The sequence below is a fragment of the Barbus barbus genome (assembly GCF_936440315.1).
Source record: "Barbus barbus genome assembly, chromosome: 42".
Lineage (NCBI taxonomy): Eukaryota > Metazoa > Chordata > Actinopteri > Cypriniformes > Cyprinidae > Barbus > Barbus barbus.
Genome location: NC_136720.1, coordinates 27,377,945 through 27,404,279, shown reverse-complemented (window position 1 = coordinate 27,404,279; position 26,335 = coordinate 27,377,945). Strand labels below are relative to the sequence as shown.

The 26,335-nt window shown below is 40.2% G+C and overlaps 1 protein-coding gene across 4 annotated transcripts in view; it reads left to right on the top strand.

Annotated features, from left to right (window-relative positions):
- The window catches only part of LOC306861737 (protein PHTF2-like), a 51,094-nt gene that overhangs the window by 7,949 nt on the left and 16,810 nt on the right, over nucleotides 1-26,335 (top strand). For all 4 annotated transcript variants that reach the window (XM_079404165.1, XM_079404163.1, XM_079404164.1 and 1 more), the window contains 4 exons: nucleotides 14,414-14,494; nucleotides 15,269-15,325; nucleotides 17,111-17,180; nucleotides 17,301-17,459. In XM_079404165.1, the coding sequence (XP_079260291.1) occupies nucleotides 14,450-14,494; nucleotides 15,269-15,325; nucleotides 17,111-17,180; nucleotides 17,301-17,459 (331 nt within the window). In that variant the 5' untranslated portion in view covers nucleotides 14,414-14,449. The remainder of the gene's footprint in view (nucleotides 1-14,413; nucleotides 14,495-15,268; nucleotides 15,326-17,110; nucleotides 17,181-17,300; nucleotides 17,460-26,335) is intronic.

Below are 26,335 nucleotides of genomic sequence, written 5' to 3'. Positions count from 1 at the left end.
ACTGCAGCTTCTGCAGGTTATTTTAGGTTGTTTGTTCCATGAATAGCTTCTCGTCTATCCAGAGATCAAAGTTTTTCCTCACAGCGCTCTTCATCTCATCCATCTGTTCACTCGTGTGTTTCATAGACTCATCTGAACAAGTCCTGACTTCATCTTCTGACGGGTTCGTTTAGCCAGATGGGTTAAGAATAATCTCACACTGACATATTCTCATATGTGTCTCTTTGTGTGTGTGTGTGTGTATAGTTGTGAGTTTGTGCTTTGAGTTGAGTTTCAGCATGAGGGTTAAGAGGCAGTATAAATGTGACTGTTTCCTCTTACAGATGCATGCAGGAAGACACGCTGCTTTATTTAGCCTGTGAAGAACACACACACTCACACATGCTGCAGTGTGACCTCCGGAGACACACACACACACACACACACACACACAGTATCACATGTGACACACACACTGCTGTCCATCTCCTTCATGAAACATGTACAGCCATGTGTTGGGTTACACATCAGTAGATGGACGTGTGTGTGTGTTTATTTCCTGCTGGTTTTGTCTAGAACGGTTTTATTTATTGTTGCGTAACGAAGCGCCGCTGCTGCTGTAAAAGCATCCATTAATGACAGCAGGACGGGATCGATCATGAAATACGATGATCGTGGGGAAAAAATAAATAGTTTCTGATTGGTTAGAGCAGCTCTTTGGGCGGCATCCTGAGGTCTGATTGTTTAGCTTGCAACAGCATGGGGTTCAAAGTATAGACGTGAGAAGAGAGAGAAGCTTGGCTTCGAAGTCAGAATCAGAATCAGAAAGAGCTTTATTGCCAAGTGTGTTTGCACACACAAGGAATTTGTCTTGGTGTTATGAGCTTCCAGTACAGAAAGTACAAACATAGTGCAGACAACATATAATTAAGGTGATAAAGAACACTAATGAAGAGAATATACAATAATTAAGAATAACAATAGAAATAAAAATATACAGAAAAGAGACATGACCATAGACAGAACTGTGAATGTGCATGTGTCCTATGTACAGATGAAGGTTTGATGAGTTATTTACAGATGTACAGTACCGGGGTGTGTTATGTGTTGTTCAGGTGGGATACGGCCTGGGGGAAAAAACTGTTCTTGTGTCTGGCTGTTCTGGTGCTCAGTGATCTGTAGCGCCGGCCAGAGGGCAACAGTACAAAGAGAGAGTGAGCTGGGTGTGAGGGGTCCAGAGTGACTTTCTTAGCCCTTTTCCTCACTCTGGAGGTGTAAAGTTCTTGGAGGCTGGGCAGAGGGGCACCGATAATTCTCTCAGCAGTCCTAACTGTCCGTTGTAGTCTTCTGATGTCTGTTTTGGTAGCTGAACCAAACCAAACAGTTATAGAAGAGCATAGGACAGACTCAATGATTGCAGAGTAGAACTGTTTCAGCAGCTCCTGAGGCAGGTTGAACTTCCTTAGCTGGCGGAGGAAATACAGCCTCTGCTGGGCCTTTTTCGCAATAGAGTCAATGTGATTGTCCCACTTCAGGTCTTGGTGGTGCCCAGGAATCTGAATGACTCTACTGAAGTCACAGTGCTGTTCATGATGGTGAGTGGGGGGAGAGCAGGGGGGTTTCTCCTGAAGTCCACTATCATCTCCACAGTTTTGAGCGTGTTCAGCTCCAGGTTGTTAAGACTGCACCAGACAGCCAGCTGCTCAACTTCCTGTCTGTAAGCAGACTCGTCACCGTCCTTGATGAGGCCTATGACTGTAGTGTCGTCCGCAAACTTCAGGAGCTTGACAGAGGGGTCCTTTGATGTGCAGTCATTCGTGTAGAGGGAGAAGAGCAGTGGGGAGAGAACGCAACCCTGAGGGGCGCCAGTGCTGATGGTGAGAGTCCTGGATGTGAGTTTGCCCAGCCTCACTAGCTGCTGCCTGTCTGTCAGGAAGCTGGTGATCCACTGACAGATGGAGGAGGGCACAGAGAGCTGTCTCAGTTTGTCTGAGAGAAGGTCAGGTATGATGGTATTGAAGGCCGAGCTGAAGTCCACAAATAAGATCCTTGCATAATTCCCAGGTTTGTCGAGGTGTTGCAGGATGTAATGCAGTCCCATATTGACAGAGTCATCCACAGACCTGTTTGCTCTATAGGCAAACTGAAGAGGATCCAGCAAGGGTCTAGTGATGTCCTTCAGGTAGGCCAGGACCAGTCTCTCAAGTGACTTCATGACCACAGACGTGAGTGCGACAGGTCTGTAGTCATTAAGTCTAGTGATTTTGGGCTTTTTGGGGACGGTAATGATGGTGGAGCGTTTGAAGCAGCAGGGAACTTCACACAGCTCCAGAGATCTGTTGAAGATTTGTGTAAAGATGGGGGCCAATTGGTCAGCACAGACTTTTAGACAGGCAGGTGAAATACCGTCTGGTCCTGAAGCTTTCCTAGATTTCTGTTTTCTGAAGACCCGGTTCACATCCTCTACACAGACTTTAAACGCAGGTAGAATGGTGGGGGAGGGAGTAAGAGGGGTTGCAGGGGGGAAGGTGAATGTGTGAAGTGCAGATCAGAGCGGGTGCTGGGTGTCAGTCTGGCCTTTTCAAATCTGTAGTAAAACACATTGAGATCGTCAGCCAGTTGTTGATTCTCCACAGACTGTGGGGGTGGTGCCTTGTACATGGTGATGTTCCTCAGACCAGTCCATACCGACGCCGGATCGTTGTCTGAAAGTTCTTTTTTCAACTTCTCAGAGTAGTTCTTTTTATCCACTCTGATCTCCTTTGTTAGTCGGTTCCTGGCCTGGTTATACAAGATTTTATCCCCACTTCTGTAAGCGTCCTCTTTGGCCTGACGAAGCTGTTTGAGTTTCCCAGTAAACCACGGTTTATCATTATTGAATGATAAGAATGTCCTGGTGGGGATGCATATATCCTCACAGAAACTGATATATGATGTTACAGTCTCTGTGAGCTCATCCAGATCGGTGGCAGCGGCTTCAAAAACACTCCAATCAGTGAGGTCAAAACAAGCTTTTAAATCTTGCTCTGCTTCATTAGTCCATCTCTTAACAGTTCTTAATACAGGCTTAGAAGATTTGAGTTTTTGCCTATAGGTCGGTATGAGATGAACCAAAGAGTGATCAGAGAGCCCCAGAGCTGCCCGTGGGACAGAGTGATATGCATCTTTAATTATTGTGTAACAATGATCCAATATATTACTGTCTCTGGTGGGACATGTAACGTGCTGTCTGTATTTTGGCAGTTCGCGGGAGAGATTTGCTTTATTAAAATCTCCAAGAATGATTAAAAAAGAGTCCGGGTACCTTTGCTCTGTTTCAGATATTTGTTCGGCCAGCTGTTGCATCGCGGCGCTCACGCACGCGTCCGGAGGCACATACACATTCACGAGAATGAAGGAGGAAATCTCTCGGGGCGAATAGAACGGCTTACAGTTTATGAAGAAGGCCTCCAAATTAAGAGAACACATCATCTTCAGAGTTGTTACATCTGAACACCAACCTTCATTTATGTAGAAACATAGTCCACCACCTCTCGTTTTCCCCGTTAGCTCCGTGATGCGGTCTGATCTGAACAGCTGATATCCCGGCAAATGAAGCATGTTATCCGGGATGTTTTCACTCAGCCAGGTTTCAGTGAAGCACAATGCAGCAGAGTTTGAAAAGTCCTTATTTGTGTGGGTGAGGAGAAGTAGTTCATCCATTTTGTTAGGAAGGGATCGGAGATTCGCTAGATGAATGCTTGGGAGCGCAGTTCGGAAGCCGCGTTCGCGGAGTTTAACCAGCACGCCGGCGCGCTTCCCTCTTTTCCGTCTGAGCGCGCGTTTGACTAGGACCGCTGCCCCTCCGACCAAAACATCCAACAAAGCGTCTGAATAATCAAAAACCGGAAAAAAATTGTCCGGTGTGTGTTGCCTTATGTCCAGTAGTTCGTCTCTGGTAAAACTGACAGTAAGAGAATGACTAAACACAGAACAAACAAACAAAAACAACAAAAGTACGGGAGCGTTCCACACCACAGCAGCCATACTCGGCGCCATCTTGAGTATCAAGTAGTGATGTCTGGGTTAGCTACATGCACATCTGATTAATCTAATAGGATTGCGTTGGCATGTTAACATGTATTTACATGCAGCTGAATGCGATGCATATTACCAGTATTTAGTTTCATGCTCAAATGCAATGCAATGAGTTATTTGAGATGGTCATATTGCTTTTAGAGGTTTCTTTTAAAAAAATACCGATCCTATAATAATGCAACAGTGATGTTTTTACTTTGTGTGGCTTCAAAGACATGCAGGCAATTTTAGGAATCACTTGATAATGTAGATGAAAATATAGCACAAATCTGTCATAAACATTAATGACATAAGTATTATAATGAGGACTTTATAGGATGTGAAATCTTTAGTAAATCCGTCCTTACCCGTGTTTCAGCGCGCTGTTTAAAGCGCATCACGGCAGGAGTGCTCTCTCTCTCTCTCTAGCTATAGCGCGTAACTTAAAGTTCACTGGCATATGCATCCTTTTGTGTATATACAAGTTGTAATGTTACGTTTATGTTATGTTATCTGATTAATACCATAGGAAGCATCATAGAACGGATTTCAGTTTATTGGCATAAAGTCAGCTTTACCTCAAGCAGCTATTCTTTCTTAGATGCTTCTTTTTTAATAACATTGCTGCATCATAATCTAACATCTAATCATGTTTTCATAGACTTCATGTCATATTTTTATTTTTAACATTCATTTTCATAGCCTTCAGATATTTTCATTATCTGCATTACGTTCATGCCCCGCCCCCCGCACACGCTCCGCCCCCGATTACTCAATCAATCGTTTTTTAAACCTATCGATGATCAAAATAAGAAATTGCTAAAAATGCCCATCCCTAGTCAATATTATTGGTATAGCGCTTTTAACAATGCAAATTGTGTCAAAGCAGCTGTACATCGGCTTGATATAGAGCTGGGTGGCTTTATATCAGCTTTACAGTATCTAGACGGGAAATAGTTTGTCGAAATAGTGTCATTCTCCTCTGGCCAGACAAAATCAGCAGTTTAAATCTAGACTAAAGCAGAGTCACATTGTGCAAAGGACTCATCTGGTTCCTGTGGTCTTGTCCCGATGGCCATCTTGGAGACAGGGTCTTCACTGGGGATCAGTCTCTGGGGGTCATCTAGGTGTCCTGGCTGTAGAGGTCATCTCTAGGTGCTGATCCACCATCTGATCTGGATACAGTCTGGATCTGGGTGGCTACGGTGACCTCGGAATAAGAAAGAAACAGACTCATATTAGTGTAGATGTCATTCTTCTAACAATGTAACAAGTACATCAGGTGTTTTGGGAAGTGTTCCCGGTTCCGGTTGACCTAATTAATGCAGCCTAACAATCCTTTAACTGATTTGAATTATAGAAATGCGATAGTGTATTATGTGTAAGCCAGGTTAAAGAGATGGGTCTTTAATCTAGATTTAAACTGACAGTGTGTCTGCCTCCTAACAGTGTTCGGTAAATTGTTCCAGAGTTTGGGTGCTAAATAGGAAAACGATCTCCCGCCCGCAGTTGATTTTGATATTCTAGGTATTATCAAATGGCCAGAGTTTTGAGATCACAGCGGACGTGAAGGACTATAATGTGATAAGAGCTCACTCAAGTTTAAGGGGAAGTCGTGGCCTAATGGTTAGACTTGTAATCCGAAGGTTGCGGGTTCGAGTCCCCGGCCGGCAGGAATTGTAGGTGGGGGGAGTGAATGTCCAGCGCTCTCTCCACCCTCAATACCACGACTGAGGTGCCCTTGAGCAAGGCACCGAACCCCCAACTGCTCCCCGGGCGCCGCAGCATAAAATGGCTGCCCACTCCGGGTGTGTGTGTGTGTGTTCACTGCTGTGTGTGTGTGTGTTCACTGCTGTGTGTGTGTGTGTGTTCACTGCTGTGTGTGTGTGTGTTCACTGCTGTGTGTGTGTGTGTGTGTGTGTTCACTGCTGTGTGTGTGTGTGTGTTCACTGCTGTGTGTGTGTGTGTTGGATGGGTTAAATGCAGAGCACGAATTCCGAGTATGGGTCACCATACTTGGCTGAATGTCACTTCACTTCACTTCACTCAAATACTGAGGTGCCAAACCATTCAGGGCTTTATAGGTAATTAACAAGATCTTAAAATGTATACAATGTTTAATAGGGAGCCAGTGCAGTGTTGACAGAACCGGACTAATGTGGTCATACTTCCTGGTTCTAGTAAGAACTCTACCTGCTGTATTTTGAACCAGCTGGAGTTTACAACCACCCAATAAAGCATTACAATAATCTAGCCTCGAGGTCATGAACGCATGAATTAATGTTTCTGCATTTGACATTGAGAGCATAGGTTGTAATTTTTATATATTTTTAAGATTAAAAAATGCAGTTTTACAAATGCTAGAAACATGTTTTTCGAAGGAAAGATTGCTATTAAAAGTACGCCTAGGTTCCTAACTGATGACGAAGAATTTACAGAGCAGCCATCAAGTATTAGACAGTGTTTTAGGTGCAAAGTGCAAAAGTTTTTGGTCCAATAATTAACACCTGTTTTTTCAGAATTTATTTTTGAGATCAACTATACATTCCGTTAGTTTTGTAAATTGGCAAGTTTCATCAGGTCGCGAAGAAATATAAAGCATTGAGCCTCAAATGTCAACTATACTTTGGTTTGGTTTCTTCTTTAAACAAAAAAAAAGACAAAATTATGCATGGTATAATAATGTTATACTAAAACTAAAAGAAAAAAATTGTTTACTAAAGCTATATATTTCATTTACAATAAAATTACAAATTTCAAATTACAGTAACATTTTACAGTTTTGTCTCTTAGAAATGCACATTAGAACAGGAGCTGGAGTTCAGAGTAGCAGGAGCTTGAGATGGGATGCAGATGTACATTTGACAGTACCATTGTGAAAACTGTAACAGCCTCATCTTTTATACATAACCAAAAGTACAGCACCTCATTATCATGGTAAAAAAATAGCCTAACTATATGATTTCTATGATGTTTGCATTGAAAAACAGTAGCCTAAAGACATTCAGTCAATTACAAATCCACACCAACTGATAGAATAATTAACAAAATAATGTAATTATATTCCATTAGGCTACTCCTTTAAAATATTTAGTATATTAATAATATAATAATACTCATGAATATCCTACTTTTCTGCCACCGTACCATTGTCACCGTTAGTGTTACTACAGTAAAACTATGGTAAATGTGGGTGATTTGTGGATTGAAACGTCTTCTAACTGGATTGGTGTTGCACTGTTTCTGCATCAGTGTTAATGAGAATAACAGCTCCGATTTATTTGGCTTTAAACTAGTTTAAATTAAAGAGATGTGATTTGTACTGGAGAACTCTGTGCTGAACTCGAGTGCTTCTTACTGAATTTCACAGCATTGTTTAGCGCGTGATCGCGACTGGTCTCTGTAATAAACGCATACGCTCTAAATAAGGGTCGACCGATATGTGTTTTTCAGGGCCGATACCGATTATTACAGACAAAGTAGACCGATAACCAATATATTGAACCGATATATATGTCTGGTGTAAAAATGAAAATGAATGTCAAAATTAAGAATAACAAGGCCTCTGACAAAAATGGCCTTCCCTAGTGTTGGTTGCACTTCTTACTCTTGTATTCCTCCATGCATCCATCTACAATAAGGGTAATATATAAAGAGAGAGTTAAAAGTGGGGCCACTGTATGCTTCATGATTAAGCCTATGAATACTAAATACTACAGCTAAACAGCTTGGGGAAATGTAAGTATTTGGCTTCAATAATTTACATGTTAGAAATGTATGTGTAATAGCATAACCTCTCATAATTCTTCATTAATTATTTTCGGTTGACTAAATCATAACCTACAAGAGGGGACTATTCAATTCATCATCTAATGCACATCAGTTGATTAATTTAAAAAGCGCAATGTATATAATAAGTGTAAATAATTTGTAGAAATTGTAGAAGTTGTGAAGAAGACCGCAACTATTTTAATGAAACTATAACACTAATAGCCTGTTATAGGCTCACTTGGTTCAATAGCCTATTGAAATATCCCAATTTCCGTCATCATAATCTTGGCCTATGTGACAGTATCTTAATCTTGGCCTATGTGACAGTATCTTAATCTTGGCCTATGTGACAGTAATTTCCATTAGTTTTAATTTACAGAGCAGTGCAAATGAAGGCATAAAACATTAATTTAATTTATCTTTTAATCAAATGAGAGTTAAACTCAAATTTGGCAAACAAATGGGTTTACTATTAAAATTAAATAATGTAAGAAATAGCGTATTGTGTGATTGTTCTTTTAAACAAAAGTTGTAATAATTGTAGTAGTATTAGTAAATAAACCGAACTTTTATTTTGACGGGTTGCCATGAGGACCTCTTAAGTTTCTGTAGCCTATTTATTAGAGATCGACCGATATATCGATTTACCGATATTTTTCCCGATATTTAAGCATTTTTCCATAATCGAATATCGGTTTTGTAATATCGGATTCCCCGATAAACACCGCCATCTTGTGGACGTTTTCAGAATTGCGCGCAGGATCACAATTGCAGCGCATCTGAGGGGAGACGAGACAGCAACGGCGTGCAGGTACTTGATTTGCTGTAGTTAGTAAACTATTTAATATTACAGGCATTAATGCACAAATTAGATGTATTACATAAATGCCTGATATATAGTTTAAATGCAACTTGGCTCTAAGAAATATGATAAATAAGATACTCTGTCAAGCCCTGTCCCTATAAAGATAGGCTATAACTTTGCCTGAAATAACACAGCCATGAATTAGCACATGCTGAATTTAATTCTCTCTGTGGTCTATTAGTCTCGTGAAGTCGGAGTCACATAGATAATCCGTCAAGTCCTCTCCCAATAAAGACGTAACTTTGCATGAATTAAATAATACAGCCATGAATGATTGCATGTTGGAAATAAAAGCGCTGAATGTAATTCTCTCTCTGTGGTCTATATGCTCATCATTAGTCTCGTGAAGCCGCTTTCATATTGCAGTTCACTCAGCGGTTGATGCTCAAGAAATGCTCAGCACGGCCACCGCATGTAACTTTTAACAAGATTCACTTTTTTGAAGCACCCTAAATTGTATTAACACTTACTATATAACCATTATTTCGTTTATAAACATCTAAATTAATACAACTCTATGGAAATTAATTATTTATTATCTCCGCGATCGATCGCAGTTTGAGTAGCCTATAGTTCTGTGTAAAGGCATAGATAAACCGCGCTGTCAGCAGCATAATTTAGAGCATGCCAGTTGAGAAATGCAATAAAATACAATGCTTGTTATATTCCAATATTCCAGAGAATATTATTCCGTGAATTAACATTATCCAGTGAATTATTCTTCACTCTTTATCCTATTAAACAGCTTATAAACCTACTAAAACTGTAGTTAAAAATGAAGTTGATATGACTCCTTTCCTTTATTTTTTCCATTTGAAAACATTAGACTTTCTATGTTCATTTTGCTTACTGCTAATATTAGTGTTGCTGCTAAAGCTTTTTATAAATAAAATGTTTTTTATTGTTGTAATACGAAGATTAAATTTAACATGACAGGGCTCTAGACTGTGACCAAAATGGTATTTTTTTGCGAGTTAAAATTTGACGTGGTCGCATTTGTACGAGTGCCAGGTCTGCGCTGCTCCAAAGCGTCTGCTTCATACAGCGCGCGCTGCCAGCCGCAGCACATTATAGCAGGAGTCAGATTTCACTGATCACGTGAAGAGAGGTGCTTTCAGCGCGAGCGCTTAGTGGGTAGAGCCTGGTTCATACTCGCCGCGTCAGCACGAGCGTGAAGGTGCGCGTCGCGGATGGAGCGCATCGGATGGATTTGTTTTCAAACTAAAGTAAAAGACCGCTTCTTAAACCAGAGAAGGTGAACGTGGTGGTATTCTTGTAGAAAAAACATGCAAGTCCTGTCAGCTACAGCCAGTTTAGTTTTACTTTTCTTTTTGTTTTCGTTTTGAGAAGCTTGTTATCTTTGCTGTTTACCTCAGGTTATGCTATGGAGGCTTTCCTTAATTAAAAAAATATATATATTAATATTTATTTGCTTCCTCAGAGTTTGCTAAACATTCTGTAATATACTAGGTATATAGTACAGCATGTGGTGTGTCCTATGCCATGCCTCGTCTTATTCGTTTTTGTTGATAAATGTTATGTAAGAGTTTGTCATTGTCAACGTACTGTTTTATTGTTGTTGCGCTTTTTAATTAAGAATAACAATGAATCCATCTTTTGTTTTAGTCTTAAAAAGTTAAAGGTGTATAGATATAAGCAAAACAGACAATGATCTTTTCTTGTAAAATGTGACACCAAGATCGCAAATTTGAAAGTAAAAAGCGCACGAAAAAAGTAATTCCTGTTCACAAAATATAAATCACAAATAATACAGATGAAAAAGAACGAGTTGAATGTTGAAAACTTTCGTTACCCTATAACTATAAACTATGATAAAAGTTCATCAGCATGCATTGATTAATCAAATGTTGTAGCAAAAACAAAAAACAAATTGCAACCAAATTATGTGCTCGTGCGCAAAAGTGAGATCAGTGGGAAGAATGAGTCTAGAGCCCTGCATGAAGGACTGCTAATTCTCAAAAAATTTTTTGTTAAGATGACTGAAAGGAGGAAAAACCAAAGTGAAGTATGGACTTACTTCACGCAGTAGTTTATTTACTTTATAACAGTAAATAAATATCGGTTCTGCATATCGGTTATCGGGCACATAAACATGCAAATAATTGGTATCGGTATCGGTTATAAAAAATCTATATCGGTCGATCACTACTATTTATGATATGACGATCGTTTTACTCAAACGAAACAGTCAAATGCTCATGAAGTAACTCTCAGAGCAGTTCTGGGGATGATGTTCATGTATTTATGTCCTCATTTAGTGACATGGCAGATGCGGAAAACACCGCGAGCGTCGCGCACTTCTGTGTGTGTGTGTGTGTGTGTGTGAGTGAGTGAGTGAGTGTGTGTGTGTCAAAACCGCGTGTCTGTGCCATTCACATATACAGAGACACGCCGAACATGCAGAATTCTTATTTAAATAGTCTTTTTGCAGCTTAATGTTTACAGATAGTCCATATTGTGAGTCGATTTAAGTGTACTGACCTACTTTTGATTAATACATGCAAACTTTGACTAATTCCGTGACTCCGCGTTATACAGTAAACGCTGGATTCCGCGATTCCCCCTGCGTTTCCCCCATCTCGGAAACCATAAATAGATAATATTGAGGTTTTTACAACTTCAGTGTAGTGGATTGTAATTTATTGCAACTTGAGCAACGTCTGCTGCTGCCTTTGAGAGAGAACTGATGCGTGATGAAGCAGCACCAGTTAGCAAGCGCTTTAGGTGTGGGGGGGCCTAGGCCACAGAGTGGTGAGTTCCGACAGGCTGCATCAGAGCCAAATAGCACGTTTCAAAATTAAATAATTTTATCGGCACATCGGTTTTGAAAATGACCGATACCGATTATCATAAAAATGCTTAATATCGGTGCCAATAATTGGCCAGGCCGATAATCAGTCGACCCCTAGCTCTAAGCTCGTGCTGCGCTGTTTTCTTTTGAGGCGAGTGGATATAAGGTCAGTGTGGTGCGCAGTTCACACGAGTACCGCTATTTTGTTCTGCTTTTGACTCGTTTGCTGTTTAACATCTCTATCATGCACAACAGAGTGACAACAACTATCAGTTAGACAAAATGTATTTTATCCAGTGTTTGAGTTTGGTAAACCCCGCGCTGCAAACAACTCTTAAGCACACAGAATAATGCAAGTGGGCATTTTTAATTGTTTATTTATTTTTGTAACCGCGGCTTTGAACCATTATGTAATAGTGAAATCCATAATCGTAATCGCGATTACAAATTCGATTAATTGTGCAGCCCTACAAGCTTTATCATTTGTTTATCTGTATTATATCTGTTTTTTATTTGTTGAACATCACTTAGATTGTTACTCTTACTTTTTTTGGATGTTTTCTGTATTTTCTAGTTCGGGGAACAGACACAGGTCTCTATAGTGTGATATCTAGGTGAAGGAGTCTCTATGTGCTGAGAATTAACTGACTTCTGTGACGTAAGACGCTAGCAGACGGTCGGTTTAGCCAGTCTGTCTGCTTCCTGACCTGGGCCCCAGTTAGTCAAGTACCAACTCTAAGACTATGTGCCATATTTCTAGAGAGAAGAGCGGCAACACCCCAGGAGGGATGAACACCATATCTTTGAACCTGTTTGATGTTCTGATCGGAACAGAAGAGCGGTGTTTTGACCCGCGACTAGGCCGCCTCACAGTCACCCAGCTGCCCTGCTGCACGGTCTCTACCGGAACCAAACAATGTACAGGACTCCCTGAGCTAGTCGCATCCAAAGCAGTATCTACAGCCCTCACATTCTTACTGTCCTCAACTAAAGTTTGGATGCGTGTCTCTAATTCTGAAATCTTCTGTCAGCCTAACTATTTCCCTGCATTTATCACATGTGAATCCCTCATCGCCGACAGAGAGAGATGAACTGTACATGTGACATGAAGTGCAAACAACAATAGCAGGAGAAGAAGCCATTACTCACCGTGACTGAAGAATGATACCAACTTAACTTACCACTTACCACTGTTGTTTGATGAACTCGTGAAAAACGGAGCGAGAAAAAAGAAAACAATAATAGAAATGCGAATGGAACCGCGAGTGACAAACTAACCGGCTAACGAATGCAAACGCGCTGCACTCACGGTTTTAAAAAGCGAACGATCAAATTAGTTTGATAGATAATACCAGAAATATGGTGGGAATTAAGTTATATATTATCACTTTAAACAACAGAGAGTGAAAGTAAGAGATTCAACAGAAAAGTGAAGCTACATGGAGCTACAATCACAAACCTCTCAGCAGCACGATAGACAGGGACAGACAGAAGCAATCAATCAGCAATCGTGTGTGTGTGTGTGTGTGTGTATCACATTAATGCAGTGACTGAACATACTCCCAGAATGCTCAGCTTTCACTCTATCATGATGTATTTACAACATGAGAGAAAAACCTTATAAGATTAAATCTCTTAATATCTCTAGCTCTCACTCACACACACACACACACGGTTTCACTTCTGATTGGCATTCAGTTGGTGCATTCAAAGTATGTGTGTGTATGGCTTTTCTCTCCACCCTCTTCTTGAACATCAAGTTCTATAATTAGACTGAAAGTGTCTGTCATCATCAGGTGTGTGTGTGTACCACCCAGTTTCACACCCATAATTCACAGATGAAGCTAATCTAGTGTGACGTCAGCTCTGTGTGTGTGTTTGTGTGTGTGTGTGTGTGTGTGTGTGTGTGTACTCGTTGACCTATATTTGTGAGGGTAAAATGTCTTCACTTACACAGTGAAATATCATGATAAACCAGTGAAAACTTTGTGTGAGATTTTACATGTTGTCACTAGTTGAAAAGGCTCATATCAGTCAAATCATGTTTCTGTGCAAATGTAGTGTTTTGCATGGGTTTCTTTGAGGGTTTGTTTAGGAGTCGGTCAGGAGATAAATAGAGAAAATATCAAACCTGATAGAAAAACAATGGAAGTCTATGAGATGAACTCACTAGTACAGTCAAACAAGTGTGTGTGTGTGTTCGTGCGAGGTCAGTCTGTGTCTAGCGCTCATGAATCAGACAGATAGTAGAAGCGTTCCTGTATCTTAAACAGTAGATCATGGTGTTAGAAACCGTGATGTCATGAGTTTGACTCCAGTGTTTGGATTAACTGATGTGATGTTAAAGGTTGGAATAAACTACACGACTTTTAAAATCTCAACAGATCTTTAAACACTGGGCATCATAAACTTACTGACTTTGAAAACGGTCACAGAGGAGAAACACTAAACTACTAGGAGACGCATGACAAATAAAACGTTCTAAAATCAGATGAAATTATTAGATCTCCTACTGGATGAAATCAGAGTCTGAAGCTGAAAAGTCTGTGACTGTCAGACACAAATTTTCTATGAAATCTGCCCACTCAAGTCTCTGGCTTTCAGCAACTAGTGTCACCTTTTGCAGACTGTAAATCAGGGGAAATGATGGCAGAATTTGTGCCATGTTTCCAGCCTTTAGCTGAATGCAGCATTTCATTCACTTTAGATAAAACATGTAACTGTATGTGTGTAGTTTTTCTCCTCTCTCATTGTTTGTTGTTAGTGTTGATGTCGACAATATTGTGTGCAGAACAATCATGCCAACTATGTGTGTGACTTCTGTGTGTGTGTGTGTGTGTGGTGTTGGACACACCTGTGCTGCAGGTAAGAGGAGCTTTAGTGCGTCAGACCGCAGTGCTCTGTCTGATCTCCTCCCATCTCTCTCACAGCTTAAAATGCTCCAGCGTGTGACTCCTGACATGTAAATGGCGTCGAAGGTGCGTGATGCTGTGCTCTGGTACCAGAAGAAGGTGAGCGATCTGAGATCTTTTGATGTTTCCTCTCATTGAGTTCATGTGCCTGAGCTTCTGTTTGTCTGTGTGTGACCCTGATGACGATGACGTTCTGGACTGATAGAGGATTGACTTCTGATGTCTCTGAGAAACTGAAGCTGAAGGATTTATTAGTTAGGTTCGGTTCACTGTAGTTACAGACGAATTTTCTGAATCGACAACATCACAACAAAACAGATGATGCTTATTCAGAGAAACACTCACAGGTTGTTCTCCTGCAGGGTTGTGTGCTCGCTGTATGTTTAATGAGACTGAACTCGTGAATTATTGAGTCTTTTCCACCGTGTGACTTCAGTCCAGCGTCGCCGTCTTCACCTCCAGCGAGCAAACGACACTGCACCGCGGTACTTATTGCCCCCGGCAACAATCTGTGCGTCGCATCCATCCACGCTCGTGTTTCCACGGATCTCCAGAAACTCGAGCCGCACGACCTCCATCCTGCACCAGCGCTCCAACCCAGAAAACATTCATTACCACTGCCCTTAAACGTGTCCGATCACATAATGAACACACATAAATAGCTCTGGGTGTGTTTGGACTGACAGGTGACAGATCAGTGCGAAATACGAGTGAATCTGTCCATCTCTGTCGATCCAGACTGACGGAGTCTCAGGAGATTGAGTGATGCTCAATGAGAGAGTCTGTTTAAACAGAGTGACTGACTGTCAGTGAACTGTTTGGATGATTTCTGACTGATTTGGATGTGTAACCTGTCTGTCTCTCGTCTGTCAGATCGGTGCGTACGACCAGCAGATATGGGAGAAATCAGTGGAACAGCGAGAGATCAAGGTAACGTGTCAGTGACTCTTGTTCATTCTGCCTTTGCAGGAGCGTGTGTGTGTGTGTGTGTGTTAATGTGTGTTATTCGCTCATTCTTCCTTTAAACATGTCTCTGTCTCCCTTCACTCGAAGCAGTTTATCAGACGGGTGAGTATGGTGCCGCTCTCAGCCTGTAGGTGGCGCTGCGTGTGGGTCTTTTAACACGACTGAACGCCTGTATTTGTGGGAGAGCATGTTCAGACTTCGACAAGGTCACATCAGTAACAGCAGGGTTTACTGTAATTACTGAGATTTAGCTGAACGTCTTAAACTCCTCACACATGCGTCTGATGATGATGATGATGAAGCTCTGTTATATGTTGTAGTCAGGATCGGCTCTCAGTGGCTGGAATATGGCAGCAGCTCGAGAGTGAATCTGCATTGAGTTTGTTTGTGTTGCTTTGACTGGTTGTGCTGTGACTCATGTTTGGCCGAATGTCTTACGTAACGAGGGCTAGACAGACGAAAATAAAGACAACAGAAAGTCTGAGTCAAGCCTCGTTCTGCCCAGATCCGAGGAATAAATCCGCTCACACTGACCGTCTCTGATTCGGCACAAATCCAGCTCATTCGATCCGTTACAGTCATTTTTCCAGCAGCCTGATTCCACAAAAACTGCGGCTAAATTCTGTAACTAGAAGTGTTAAAGTCATCTGTACTATTCTGAGTAAACAATAATCTAAGCATTAACAGAGGATGTGCGTCACAGGTTGTGCATTTATCGATATTTAACAACGGTTTGAATGCAGCTCATCCAATCAGCATAGAGTCTGAACGATCCGTTTCATAATGTTTTTCTTTCATGTCAAGACGGTAGAGTTATTATTACACAGACTCAGAGAAAGTGTTATTGATGAAACGACTGTTAGTCTGCCATCAGCTGCGTATGTGAGCATACTGTTCTTATTATGAATCATTTTATTGACTGCGCTGCTTTTAATTATTTGAGCAAATTTAAAAGATTTTTAATAATGTCAGGCCTGAATCGGTTTTAAAGTAATAAGTAATATTTTTGGTGATTCTGCCTTTATTTTGATAGAATAGTGAAAGATTGGAATTAGAGAAGAGAGTTGGGTAACTCGTCTGCCCACAACATGGCTTTAACCTGTGCTTTGTCATTAAAAAAAGCCGCAGGAAGTTAGCAGGGATAGACAGGAAACACATCTGTGCGTTTTTGTTGTTTGCGGCTGTTTCTGATCTTGAGATCACTTCTGTCTGTGTGAATATCTGCTGTTTACAGCTGGTTATTAGCAGAAGACGGGCCGCGTTACACGGTTCTCTGGTTACATGAGCGCCAGTGCAACAGGAAACTAATGAGGGCATGAAACGCAGCACTGCACCCTTAATAGACAGCATCACAAACACCATGAGAGGTGTAAGGCTCGTGTTTGTGTGTGAACTGATGTTTGGAGGACTTTATATGAATAAACTCCAGTTGTAAATCCCTAATAATCTGTCATGAGTGTGACTGAAAGAGCAGCTTCAGATCCTGCTAAAGTAGTTATTGCACTCTGGTCATGAATTCACTAATTTATCTTATTCTTTTTTAATTAAACTGATATGATGAGAAGTGTGTGTGCTGACACGCATGGTTTCCCCCATCAGTATGAATGAATGATCTGCTGTGACAGAAGACACTGTCAGTCGTTCTGTCTGTCTCTCTGATTAGCGTCTGTCTGTCTGTCTGATCAGTTTCTATCTATCTGTCTGTCTGATCAGTTTCTGTCTGTCTGATCAGTTTCTGTCTGTCTGCAGGGTCTGCGGAACAAACCGAAGAAGACGGGTCACGTGAAGCCGGACCTGATTGATGTGGATCTGGTCAGAGGTCAGACACGCATGCTGACGCCTGTATATGATGTTTTTGGTGTCTTGTGTTCACGTCACGTTCAGGTCTGTTTCATAGGTCAGTCGCGGCTCGTAACTCGTCTTGTGTTTTATTTGTCAGGCTCTGCGTTTGCTAAAGCGAAGCCCGAGAGTCCGTGGACCTCTCTAACCCGGAAAGGCATCGTCAGAGTGGTTTTCTTCCCCTTTTTCTTCCGCTGGTGGATTCAGGTGACGTCGAGAGCAGTCTTCTACCTGCTGCTGTCTCTCTACCTGCTGCAGGGTGAGCGAGTGTTTCTTCAAACACAATCACTTGTTTTTCAGCAGTGAGGATGGTCAAAAGTACAGTTAACAGACTTAATTTTGATCAGTAATGTCGCATGTTGTGACGAGTCAAATGTCAGAATTATTGTATCAATGTCTGTCCTTACTGTGATTGGAATGTGGTTTTGGTCAGGTGTGTTTGGCACACTGATGGTGATTCACTATAGACTGCTTTCGACACTATAGACCATGACACACTCATAGATCGATTACAAAATTATACTGGTATTCAAGGGCAGGCTTTAAGATGGTTTAGATCCTACCTGTCCGATCGCTACCACTTTGTTCATTTAAATGGGGAGTCATCTCAGTTATCACCAGTAAAGTATGGAGTACCACAAGGATCTGTCCTAGGTCCTCTGCTATTTTCAATATACATATTGCCCCTTGGTAATATTATTAGAAAATATGGGATTAGTTTTCATTGTTATGCTGATGATACTCAACTATATATCTCAACAAGACCAGATGAAACTTCTCAACTATCTAAGCTAATAAATTGTGTAAAAAATGTAAAAGATTGGATGACCAATAATTTCCTCCTATTAAATTCAGATAAGACAGAGATATTACTTATTGGACCAAATAATCTCTTGGATTACAATTTGCAACTAGACGGATGCACTGTCACGTCCTCTAAAGTCAAAAATATGGGTGTTATATTAGACAGCAACTTGTCCTTTGAAAATCATATTTCCCATTTTACAAAAACAGCATTCTTCCATCTTAGAAACATTGCCAAGCTTCGAAACATGCTCCCTGTTTCTGATGCAGAAAAGCTAGTTCATGCATTCGTGACCTCTAGACTGGACTATTGTAATGCACTGCTAGCTGGTTGTCCTGCATCTTCAATAAACAAGCTACAGATAGTCCAAAATGCAGCGGCTAGAGTTCTTACCAGGTCAAGAAAATATGATCATATTACCCCAATTTTACAGTCTCTGCACTGGCTACCTATTCAGTTCCGTATCATTTACAAAATATTATTACTTGCCTATAAGGCCCTAAATGGTTTAGCTCCTGCGTACCCAACTCGTCTTCTACCACGCTACAATCCAACCCGCTCTCTAAGGTCGCAAAACTCTGGACTTTTGGTAGTACCTAGGATAGCAAAGTCCACTAAAGGAGGTAGAGCTTTTTCACATTTGGCTCCCAAACTCTGGAATAGCCTTCCTGATAACGTTCGGGGTTCAGACACACTCTCTCTGTTTAAATCTAGATTAAAGACACATCTCTTTAGCCAAGCATTCACATAATGCATCTTATAATCTTGTACTGCAGTTATATCTGATCAAATGTACATTATTATTATTCTTTAGCTTGGGTTGAACAAATCATTTTTGCTTAGATGGAACAGCAGCTACGCTAATTATGTCTCTATTTGTTTCTCTGTTGATTAACATCCCGTGGTAACTAGGAATGACAGAAGCTTCAGTCTGGATCCAACCCTTAAATGATCTGAGATGACCAAACACCTGAGAAAAGATAATGCCAACCCCTCAGAGGACCTCAGAGGATGCCAACGCTCAGACAACATACAGAATTACCAAATTTTGCCATAAGTTAAATATATTAAGGTTCTGCGATATATAAATATATTGTGGAAACTTAATTTCCTGTAGGGCTGCTTTGCAAACGATTTGTATCGTAAAAAGCTCTATACAGATAAAATTGAAACTTGAACTTGATTCACATCTACACGTCCAACCGCGAGTCGCTCCTTCAGTCAAGTCAAGTCAGCTTTATTTATATAGCGCTTTTAACAGTACAGATTGTGTCAAAGCACTTAACAGTATCAGATTGGAGGATAGAGTGTCAGTAATGTATAATAATAAGATTAAACACTCAATTTTCAGTTAAAGGCATTTCATTATTGAGTTCAGAGATGTCATTGTCTAGATCAGTTTAGTTTAAATAGTATCTGTGAAATCAAATTGATGATAATCGCTAGAAATTAAGTGTCCCTAACTGAGCAAGCCAGAGGAGACAGCGGCAAGGAACCAAAGCTCTCTCTGAGACAGAATGGAGAAAAAAACCTTGGGAGAAACCAGACTCAGTCGGGGAGTTCTACTCTGGCCAGGAGATTAGTGTTTATTGTTTTTAATTAAAATTTTAAATGTATAAATGTATTTATTTCTATTTTATATCGTTGCAATTTCTAACAATAATAGTATTATGTAGTTAGGTATTTTATTATATTTTTTGTTATTTTCTTTTCTTTTTCTTTTTATTGCATTTAAGTTGAGGTCTTCACTGGGGATATGTCCCCGGGGCTCATCCAGGTGTCCGGCCTCCGCCGACGATCAGGGAGACATCATCTCCCGGCACCGATCCACCATCTGATCCGGACACGGACTGAGAAACAGAATAAGAAAGAAACAGACAAATATTAGCGTAGATGCCATTCTTCTTACGATGTAACGAGTACATCATGTGTTATGGGGAGTGTTACCGGTTCCAGTTTACCTAATTAATGCAGCCTAACAATCTTTTAATGGATTTGAATAATAGAAGTGTATTAGTGCGTTATGTTTAAACCAGGTTAAAGAAATGTGTCTTTAATCTAGATTTAAATTTACAGAGTGTGTCTGCCTCCCGAACAGTGTTAGGTAGATTGTTCCAGAGTTTGGGTGCTAAATAGGAAAACGATCTCCCGCCCGCAGTTGATTTTGATATTCTAGGTATTATCAAATGGCCAGAGTTTTGAGAACGCAGCGGACGTGAAGGACTATAATGTGATAAGAACTCGCTCAGGTGCCGAGGAGCTAAGCCATTCAGTGCTTTATAAGTAGTTAACAAGATTTTAAAATCTATAAGATGTTTAATAGGGAGCCAGTGCAGTGTTGACAGAACCGGGCTAATATGGTCATACTTCCTGGTTCTAGTAAGGACTGTAGCTGCTGCATTTTGGACCAGCTGTAGTTTGTTGATCAAGCGTGCAGAACAACCACCCAGTAAAGCATTACAATAGTCTAACCTTGAGGTCATAAACACATGAATTAGCATTTCTGCATTTGACGTTGAGAGCATAGGTCGCAATTTAGATATGTTTTTGAGATGGAAAAACACAGTTTTACAGATGCTAGAAACATGGCTTTCAAATGAAAGATTGCTATCAAACAGCACACCTAGGTTCCTAACTGATGAAGAAGAATTGACAGAGCAGCCGTCAAGTGTTAGATAGTGTTCTAGGTTATTACATGTGGGGTTTTAGGTCTGATAATTAACACCTCTGTTTTTTCAGAATTTAGCAGCAAGAAGTTACTCGTCATCCAGTTTTTTATATCGACTATGCATTCCGTTAGTTTCTCAATTTGGTGTGTTTCACCAGGCCGCAAAGAAATATAGAGCTGAGTATCTTCAGCATAACAGTGAAAGCTAACACCATGTCTCCTGATAATATCTCCCAAGGGTAACATGTAAAGCTTGAACAGTAACGGCCCTAGTACTGAGCCTTGAGGTACTCCGTACTGCACTTGTGATCGATATGATACCTCTTCATTCACTGCTACGAACTGATGGCGTTCAGATAAGTACGATTTGAACCATGCTAATGCAATTCCACTAATGCCAACAAAGTGTTCTAGTCTATTTAAAAGAATGTTGTGGTCGATAGTGTCGAACGCAGCGCTAAGATCCAGTAGAACTAATAAAGAGATACAACCACGATCAGATGATAGAAGCAGGTCATTTGTAACTCTAATGAGAGCAATCTCAGTACTATGATACGCTCTAAATCCTGACTGGAATTCCTCACAGATACCAGTTTTCTCTAAGAAGGAATATAATTGTAAGGATGCTACCTTTTCTAGTATCTTGGACAGAAAAGGGAGATTTGAGATCAGTCTGTAATTAACTAGATCTTTGGGGTCAAGTTGTGTTTTTTTAATGAGAGACTTAATTATACTGAGGTGCCCTTGAGCAAGGCACCGAACTCCCAACTGCTCCCCGGGCGCCGCAGCATAAATGGCTGCCCACTGCTCCGGGTGTGTGTTCACGGTGTGTGTGTGTGTGTGTGTGTGTGTGTGCACGTTGGATGGGTTAAATGCAGAGCACGAATTCCGAGTATGGGTCACCATACTTGGCAGTATGTCACTTCACTCATACCTCTAGTTTTGTTTTCCTCCATCTGTGCTCCATTTTCCGGGCTGCTCTCTTTAGGGCCCGAGTGTGCTCATCATACCACGGAGTCGGACTGTTTTCTTTGATCTTCCTTAAGCGTAAAGGAGCAACTGTATCTAAAGTGCTAGAAAAGAGAGAGTCCATAGTTTCTGTTACATCATCAAGTTTTTCTGTGCTGTTGGATATGCTGAGGAATTGAGATAAATCAGGAAGATTACTTACAAAGCAGTCTTTTGTGGTAGAGGTGATGGTTCTACCATATTTGTAACAAGGTGTAGAATTTACAGTTTTAGCTATATGGAGTTTACACAAGACTAGATAATGATCTGAGATATCATCGCTTCGCTGCAGAATTTCAACACCACTAACATCAATTCCATGTGACAGTATTAAATCTAGAGTATGATTTCCACAATGAGTAGGTCCTGAAAAGTGTTGTCTAACCCCAATAGAGTTCAGAATGTCTATGAATGCTGATCCTAATGCATCTTTTTCATTATCAACATGGATATTAAAATTGCCAACAATTAAGACTTTATCTGCAGCCAGCACTAACTCAGATAGAAAATCAGCAAATGCTTTAATAAAGTCTGTGTGGTGCCCTGGTGGCCTGTATACAGTAGCCAGTACAAACATCACAGGGGATTTATCACTAACACGTGTTTCTCTAGATAATGTTATACGCAGCACCATAACTTCAAACGAGTTATACTTAAAGCCTGCCCTCCGGGAAATACTGAGAATATTGCTATAAATTGTAGCAACACCTCCCCCTTTACCTTTCGGACGTGGCTAATTTTTATAGCAGTAATCTTGGGGGGTGGACTCATTTAAAGTAATGTATTTATCTGGTTTTAGCCATGTTTCTGTCAAACAGAGCAAATCTAGGTTATGATCATTGATCAAATCATTTACAAAAAGTGCTTTTGTAGAAAGGGACCTGATATTCAGTAAGTGATATTCAAGTTTTCAAGTTTTATAAATTGTTTCTCTGTATTGTAAGCATTTTTTATTTGTTGAACATCAATTAAATTGTTACTCTTAATTTGGTTTGGACGTTTTCTGTATTTTCTAATTCAGGGAACAGACAAAGTCTCTATAGTGTGATATCTAGGTGAAGGAGTCTTTATGTGCTGAGAATTAACTGTCTTCTGTAGGGATGCAACGATACCATTTTTTCAGATCCGATCCGATCCTGAAAATTCGGAGTATCTGCCGATACCGATCCAATCCGATACCAGCGCAGTTTTTTTTTTTAATCGATGTAGAATTTCTATACTTCTGTGTGTCTTTGTGTGTTACTCTTTTGTGTGTTAAACACAATCTACTACATATAGATAACGTCATTTTAATGAAAAATAACAAATTAAAAAATATATAATCATAATCTATGACAAAAATACTATTATAAACTTGGTTTATAATACAGCAAAAGATACTCTAGAAAAATCATGAGTGCACAATAATTTTATAAAACCTAGTGAAACATTTTTATTTACAATTAAAAGTGAATAAGTGTAGGACTAAATCTGGTGAAATTATACACATTGCTCTTTGAATTGTTGTAAAATACATTCATGAAAAAACAAGCAAATACATTTATATATAAATATATAGGCTACTATAAAATTTAAATATTTATTTTAAATCTATAGCACAATAATGAAGGCAGCAACATATGATAGATAGGACCGAACAAGAAAGACTGTTAATAGTCTTTCATTGCGCAAAAGTATTATAATATGTAAGGCTCCAATGTAGAGCAGCAGAAAGCGCTTATGTGCATCCCGTGCTGAATGATGCGCTTGAAGCGTCACGGAGTCACAGCGCAGCCCTCTGAGTCCACATAGAAACGTTCAAAGTACAAAGGGAAGAGATATTGATGCGTAGTGTATTAAATCTGTGCCTAAGTTTATCAAGCCTTTTCTTTTAACAGTTTTAAACCTCAGTAACTGTGCGCTCGTGAAGAGAGTTTGACTGTAGAAACCGAACGAGACACGCAGCTTGATTGCTGAATGGAGGATGACTGACAGCTGCGGCGGAGAGAAGAGTTCACCTGAACTTGAATTTAAAGACTTAAATATTCATCTGTACCTCAGATTAAACTATGGAACAGCTTCAGAACACTTGAAATATAGTGCACGAAAACTTTATGGTGCTTTATAATGTTTTTGTGCCTTTCGTGGGGCTCAACAATAACACAATAGTATACGCACAATATCGGATTTGGATCGGTCTCGTCTGACCTATACCCGATCCGCAGAAAATGACCATATCGAAGCCGATACCGATCCTGAGTATCGGATCGATGCATCCCTAGTCTTCTGTGACGTGAGACGGCCAGCAGACGGTCGGTTTAGCCAGTCTGTCTGCTTCCTGACCTGGGCCCCAGTTAGTCAAGTACGAACTCTAAGACTATGTGCCATATTTCTAGAGAGAAGAGCGGCACCACCCCAGGAGGGATGAACACCATCTCTTTTCAACAGGTCAGGTCTGCCCCAAAACTCATCCAATTGTCTTGTATCTCATCACCCCGGTAAGCAGGAAGCAGACCAGAGCATATGACAGTGTCTGACATCGTACTTGCAAGTTCACACACCTCTTTAACATTATTTTTATTGATCTCCGACTGGCGAAGTCGAACATCATTAGCGCTGACGTCGATGACAATCTTACTGAATTTACGTTTAGCATTAGCCAGTACTTTTAAATAAAAAGATGTCAGGTGCTCTGGCTCCCGGTAAACAATGGACTATAGTGGCTGGTGTCTCTATTTTCACGTTCCGTGCAATAGAATCGCCAATAACTAGAGCACTTTCATCAGGTTTCTCAGTGGGTCACTGAGTGGGGAGAACCTGTTTGATGTTCTGATCGGAACAGAAGAGCGGTGTTTTGACCCGCGACTAGGCCGCCTCACAGTCACCCAGCTGCCCTGCTTCTACCGGAACCGAACAATGTACAGGACTCCCTGAGCTAGTCGCATCCAAAGCAGTATCTACAGCCCTCACATTCTTACTATCCTCAGTTAAAGTTTGGATGCGTGTCTCTAATTCTGAAATCTTCTGTCAGCCTAACTATTTCCCTGCATTTATCACATGTGAATCCCTCATCGCCGACAGAGAGAGATGAACTGTACATGTGACATGAAGTGCAAACAACAATAGCAGGAGAAGAAGCCATTACTCACCGTGACTGAAGAATGATACCAACTTAACTTACCACTTACCACTGTTGTTTGATGAACTCGTGAAAAACAGAGCGAGAAAGAAATGAAAACAGAGCGAGAAAGAAATGAAAACAGAGCGAGAAAAAAGAAAACAATAATAGGCGCGAATAGAAACGTGAATAGAACCGTGAGTAACAAGCTAACCAGCTAACGAATGGCACACGCGTTGCACTCGCGGTTTTAGATTAAAAGCAACGATCAAATTAGTCAGATTAGTTTGATAGATAATACAAGAAATATGGTGGGAATTAAGTGATATTTTATCACTTTAGACAACAGAGTGAAAGTAAAATTCAGCTGAAAGCGAAGCTACACGGAGCTACACGCAAACCTCTCAGCAAACAGGAGCAATCGAGCAGACAGGAGCAGGAGCACAAATGACTGTTTTCAGTTTGACTGAATGACACATATGATTGCTTTGTTATTCATTGAGGTCACTGTAGTTGTTTTCCTCATCAGAGACGTCTGTAAATAGATCTGGGTGGAGTTCAGGTGCTTTTGTTTTACAGGTTACTAAAGAAAACAGGGTGTGTGTATTAGGGCTGCAACTAACGATTATTTTGATAATCGATTAGTTGGCCGATTATTCTTTCGATTAATCGGATTAAAAAAATATTGACCAAAAAAAACACTATTCCACATTCTGCCCAATGTCCTTCAAACAAACGTGACAACTGAATGCTATGAAAACATACAGTGCTTAATTTATTAGACCACTTATCATAATAAAGAGAAAACATATTTTAGAAATTTGTCAAAAATTTGTTTAAATTTAAAAATGTTATTGTCATTTATTGGACATAATAATAAAAAATTTCCTCATAACAGCTTGCATTCTTGCTGGTATTGTTTATGTACTTTTTGACTGCAATTGGGTATCGCGAAAAAAAAATACTCAAATAAAAAATACAAGAAAAAATAAGTGCTGTGGTTTTCTTTCATAGATAACAGCAATAGTGATATTATAGCATTAAAAATAGCCTACTACTGTTACTAAAGAGCTTACACATATTGGAGTACTAACCAGTACAGAAAGCCGAAAAATGATTTTGGTTATCACCAATACTGTTACTTTAGAGCAGCAGTGGCACAAACCTTACATAAACACATTGTTAAAAAACTTACATAAATTTGTTAAGCATTGTAAAAATTGAATATAGTTTAAACCTCTATTAAAAATTAAAATAATAAAGATAATAATAAAGACGAATAAAAACACAAACTCAGTGTTAAGCAACAGGTAAGAGTAATGTTCTGCAGGAACTACTTTGATCACAGTCACCTCGTCATTTCTTTATCCTGTAAAAGGCCGTTATGGAGCGTCTCATGTTTATATTCAGACAGACAATTACACGCTGTTATCCCTTTAAAGTTCCTACTCTCATAAAATATTTTAATTTATTTTAAACCTTAAATTAACTTTCAACAACAGATAATTCAGCACAATGGATATGTTTGCGCTGAAAAGCCTATTAATTGTCTCCCTC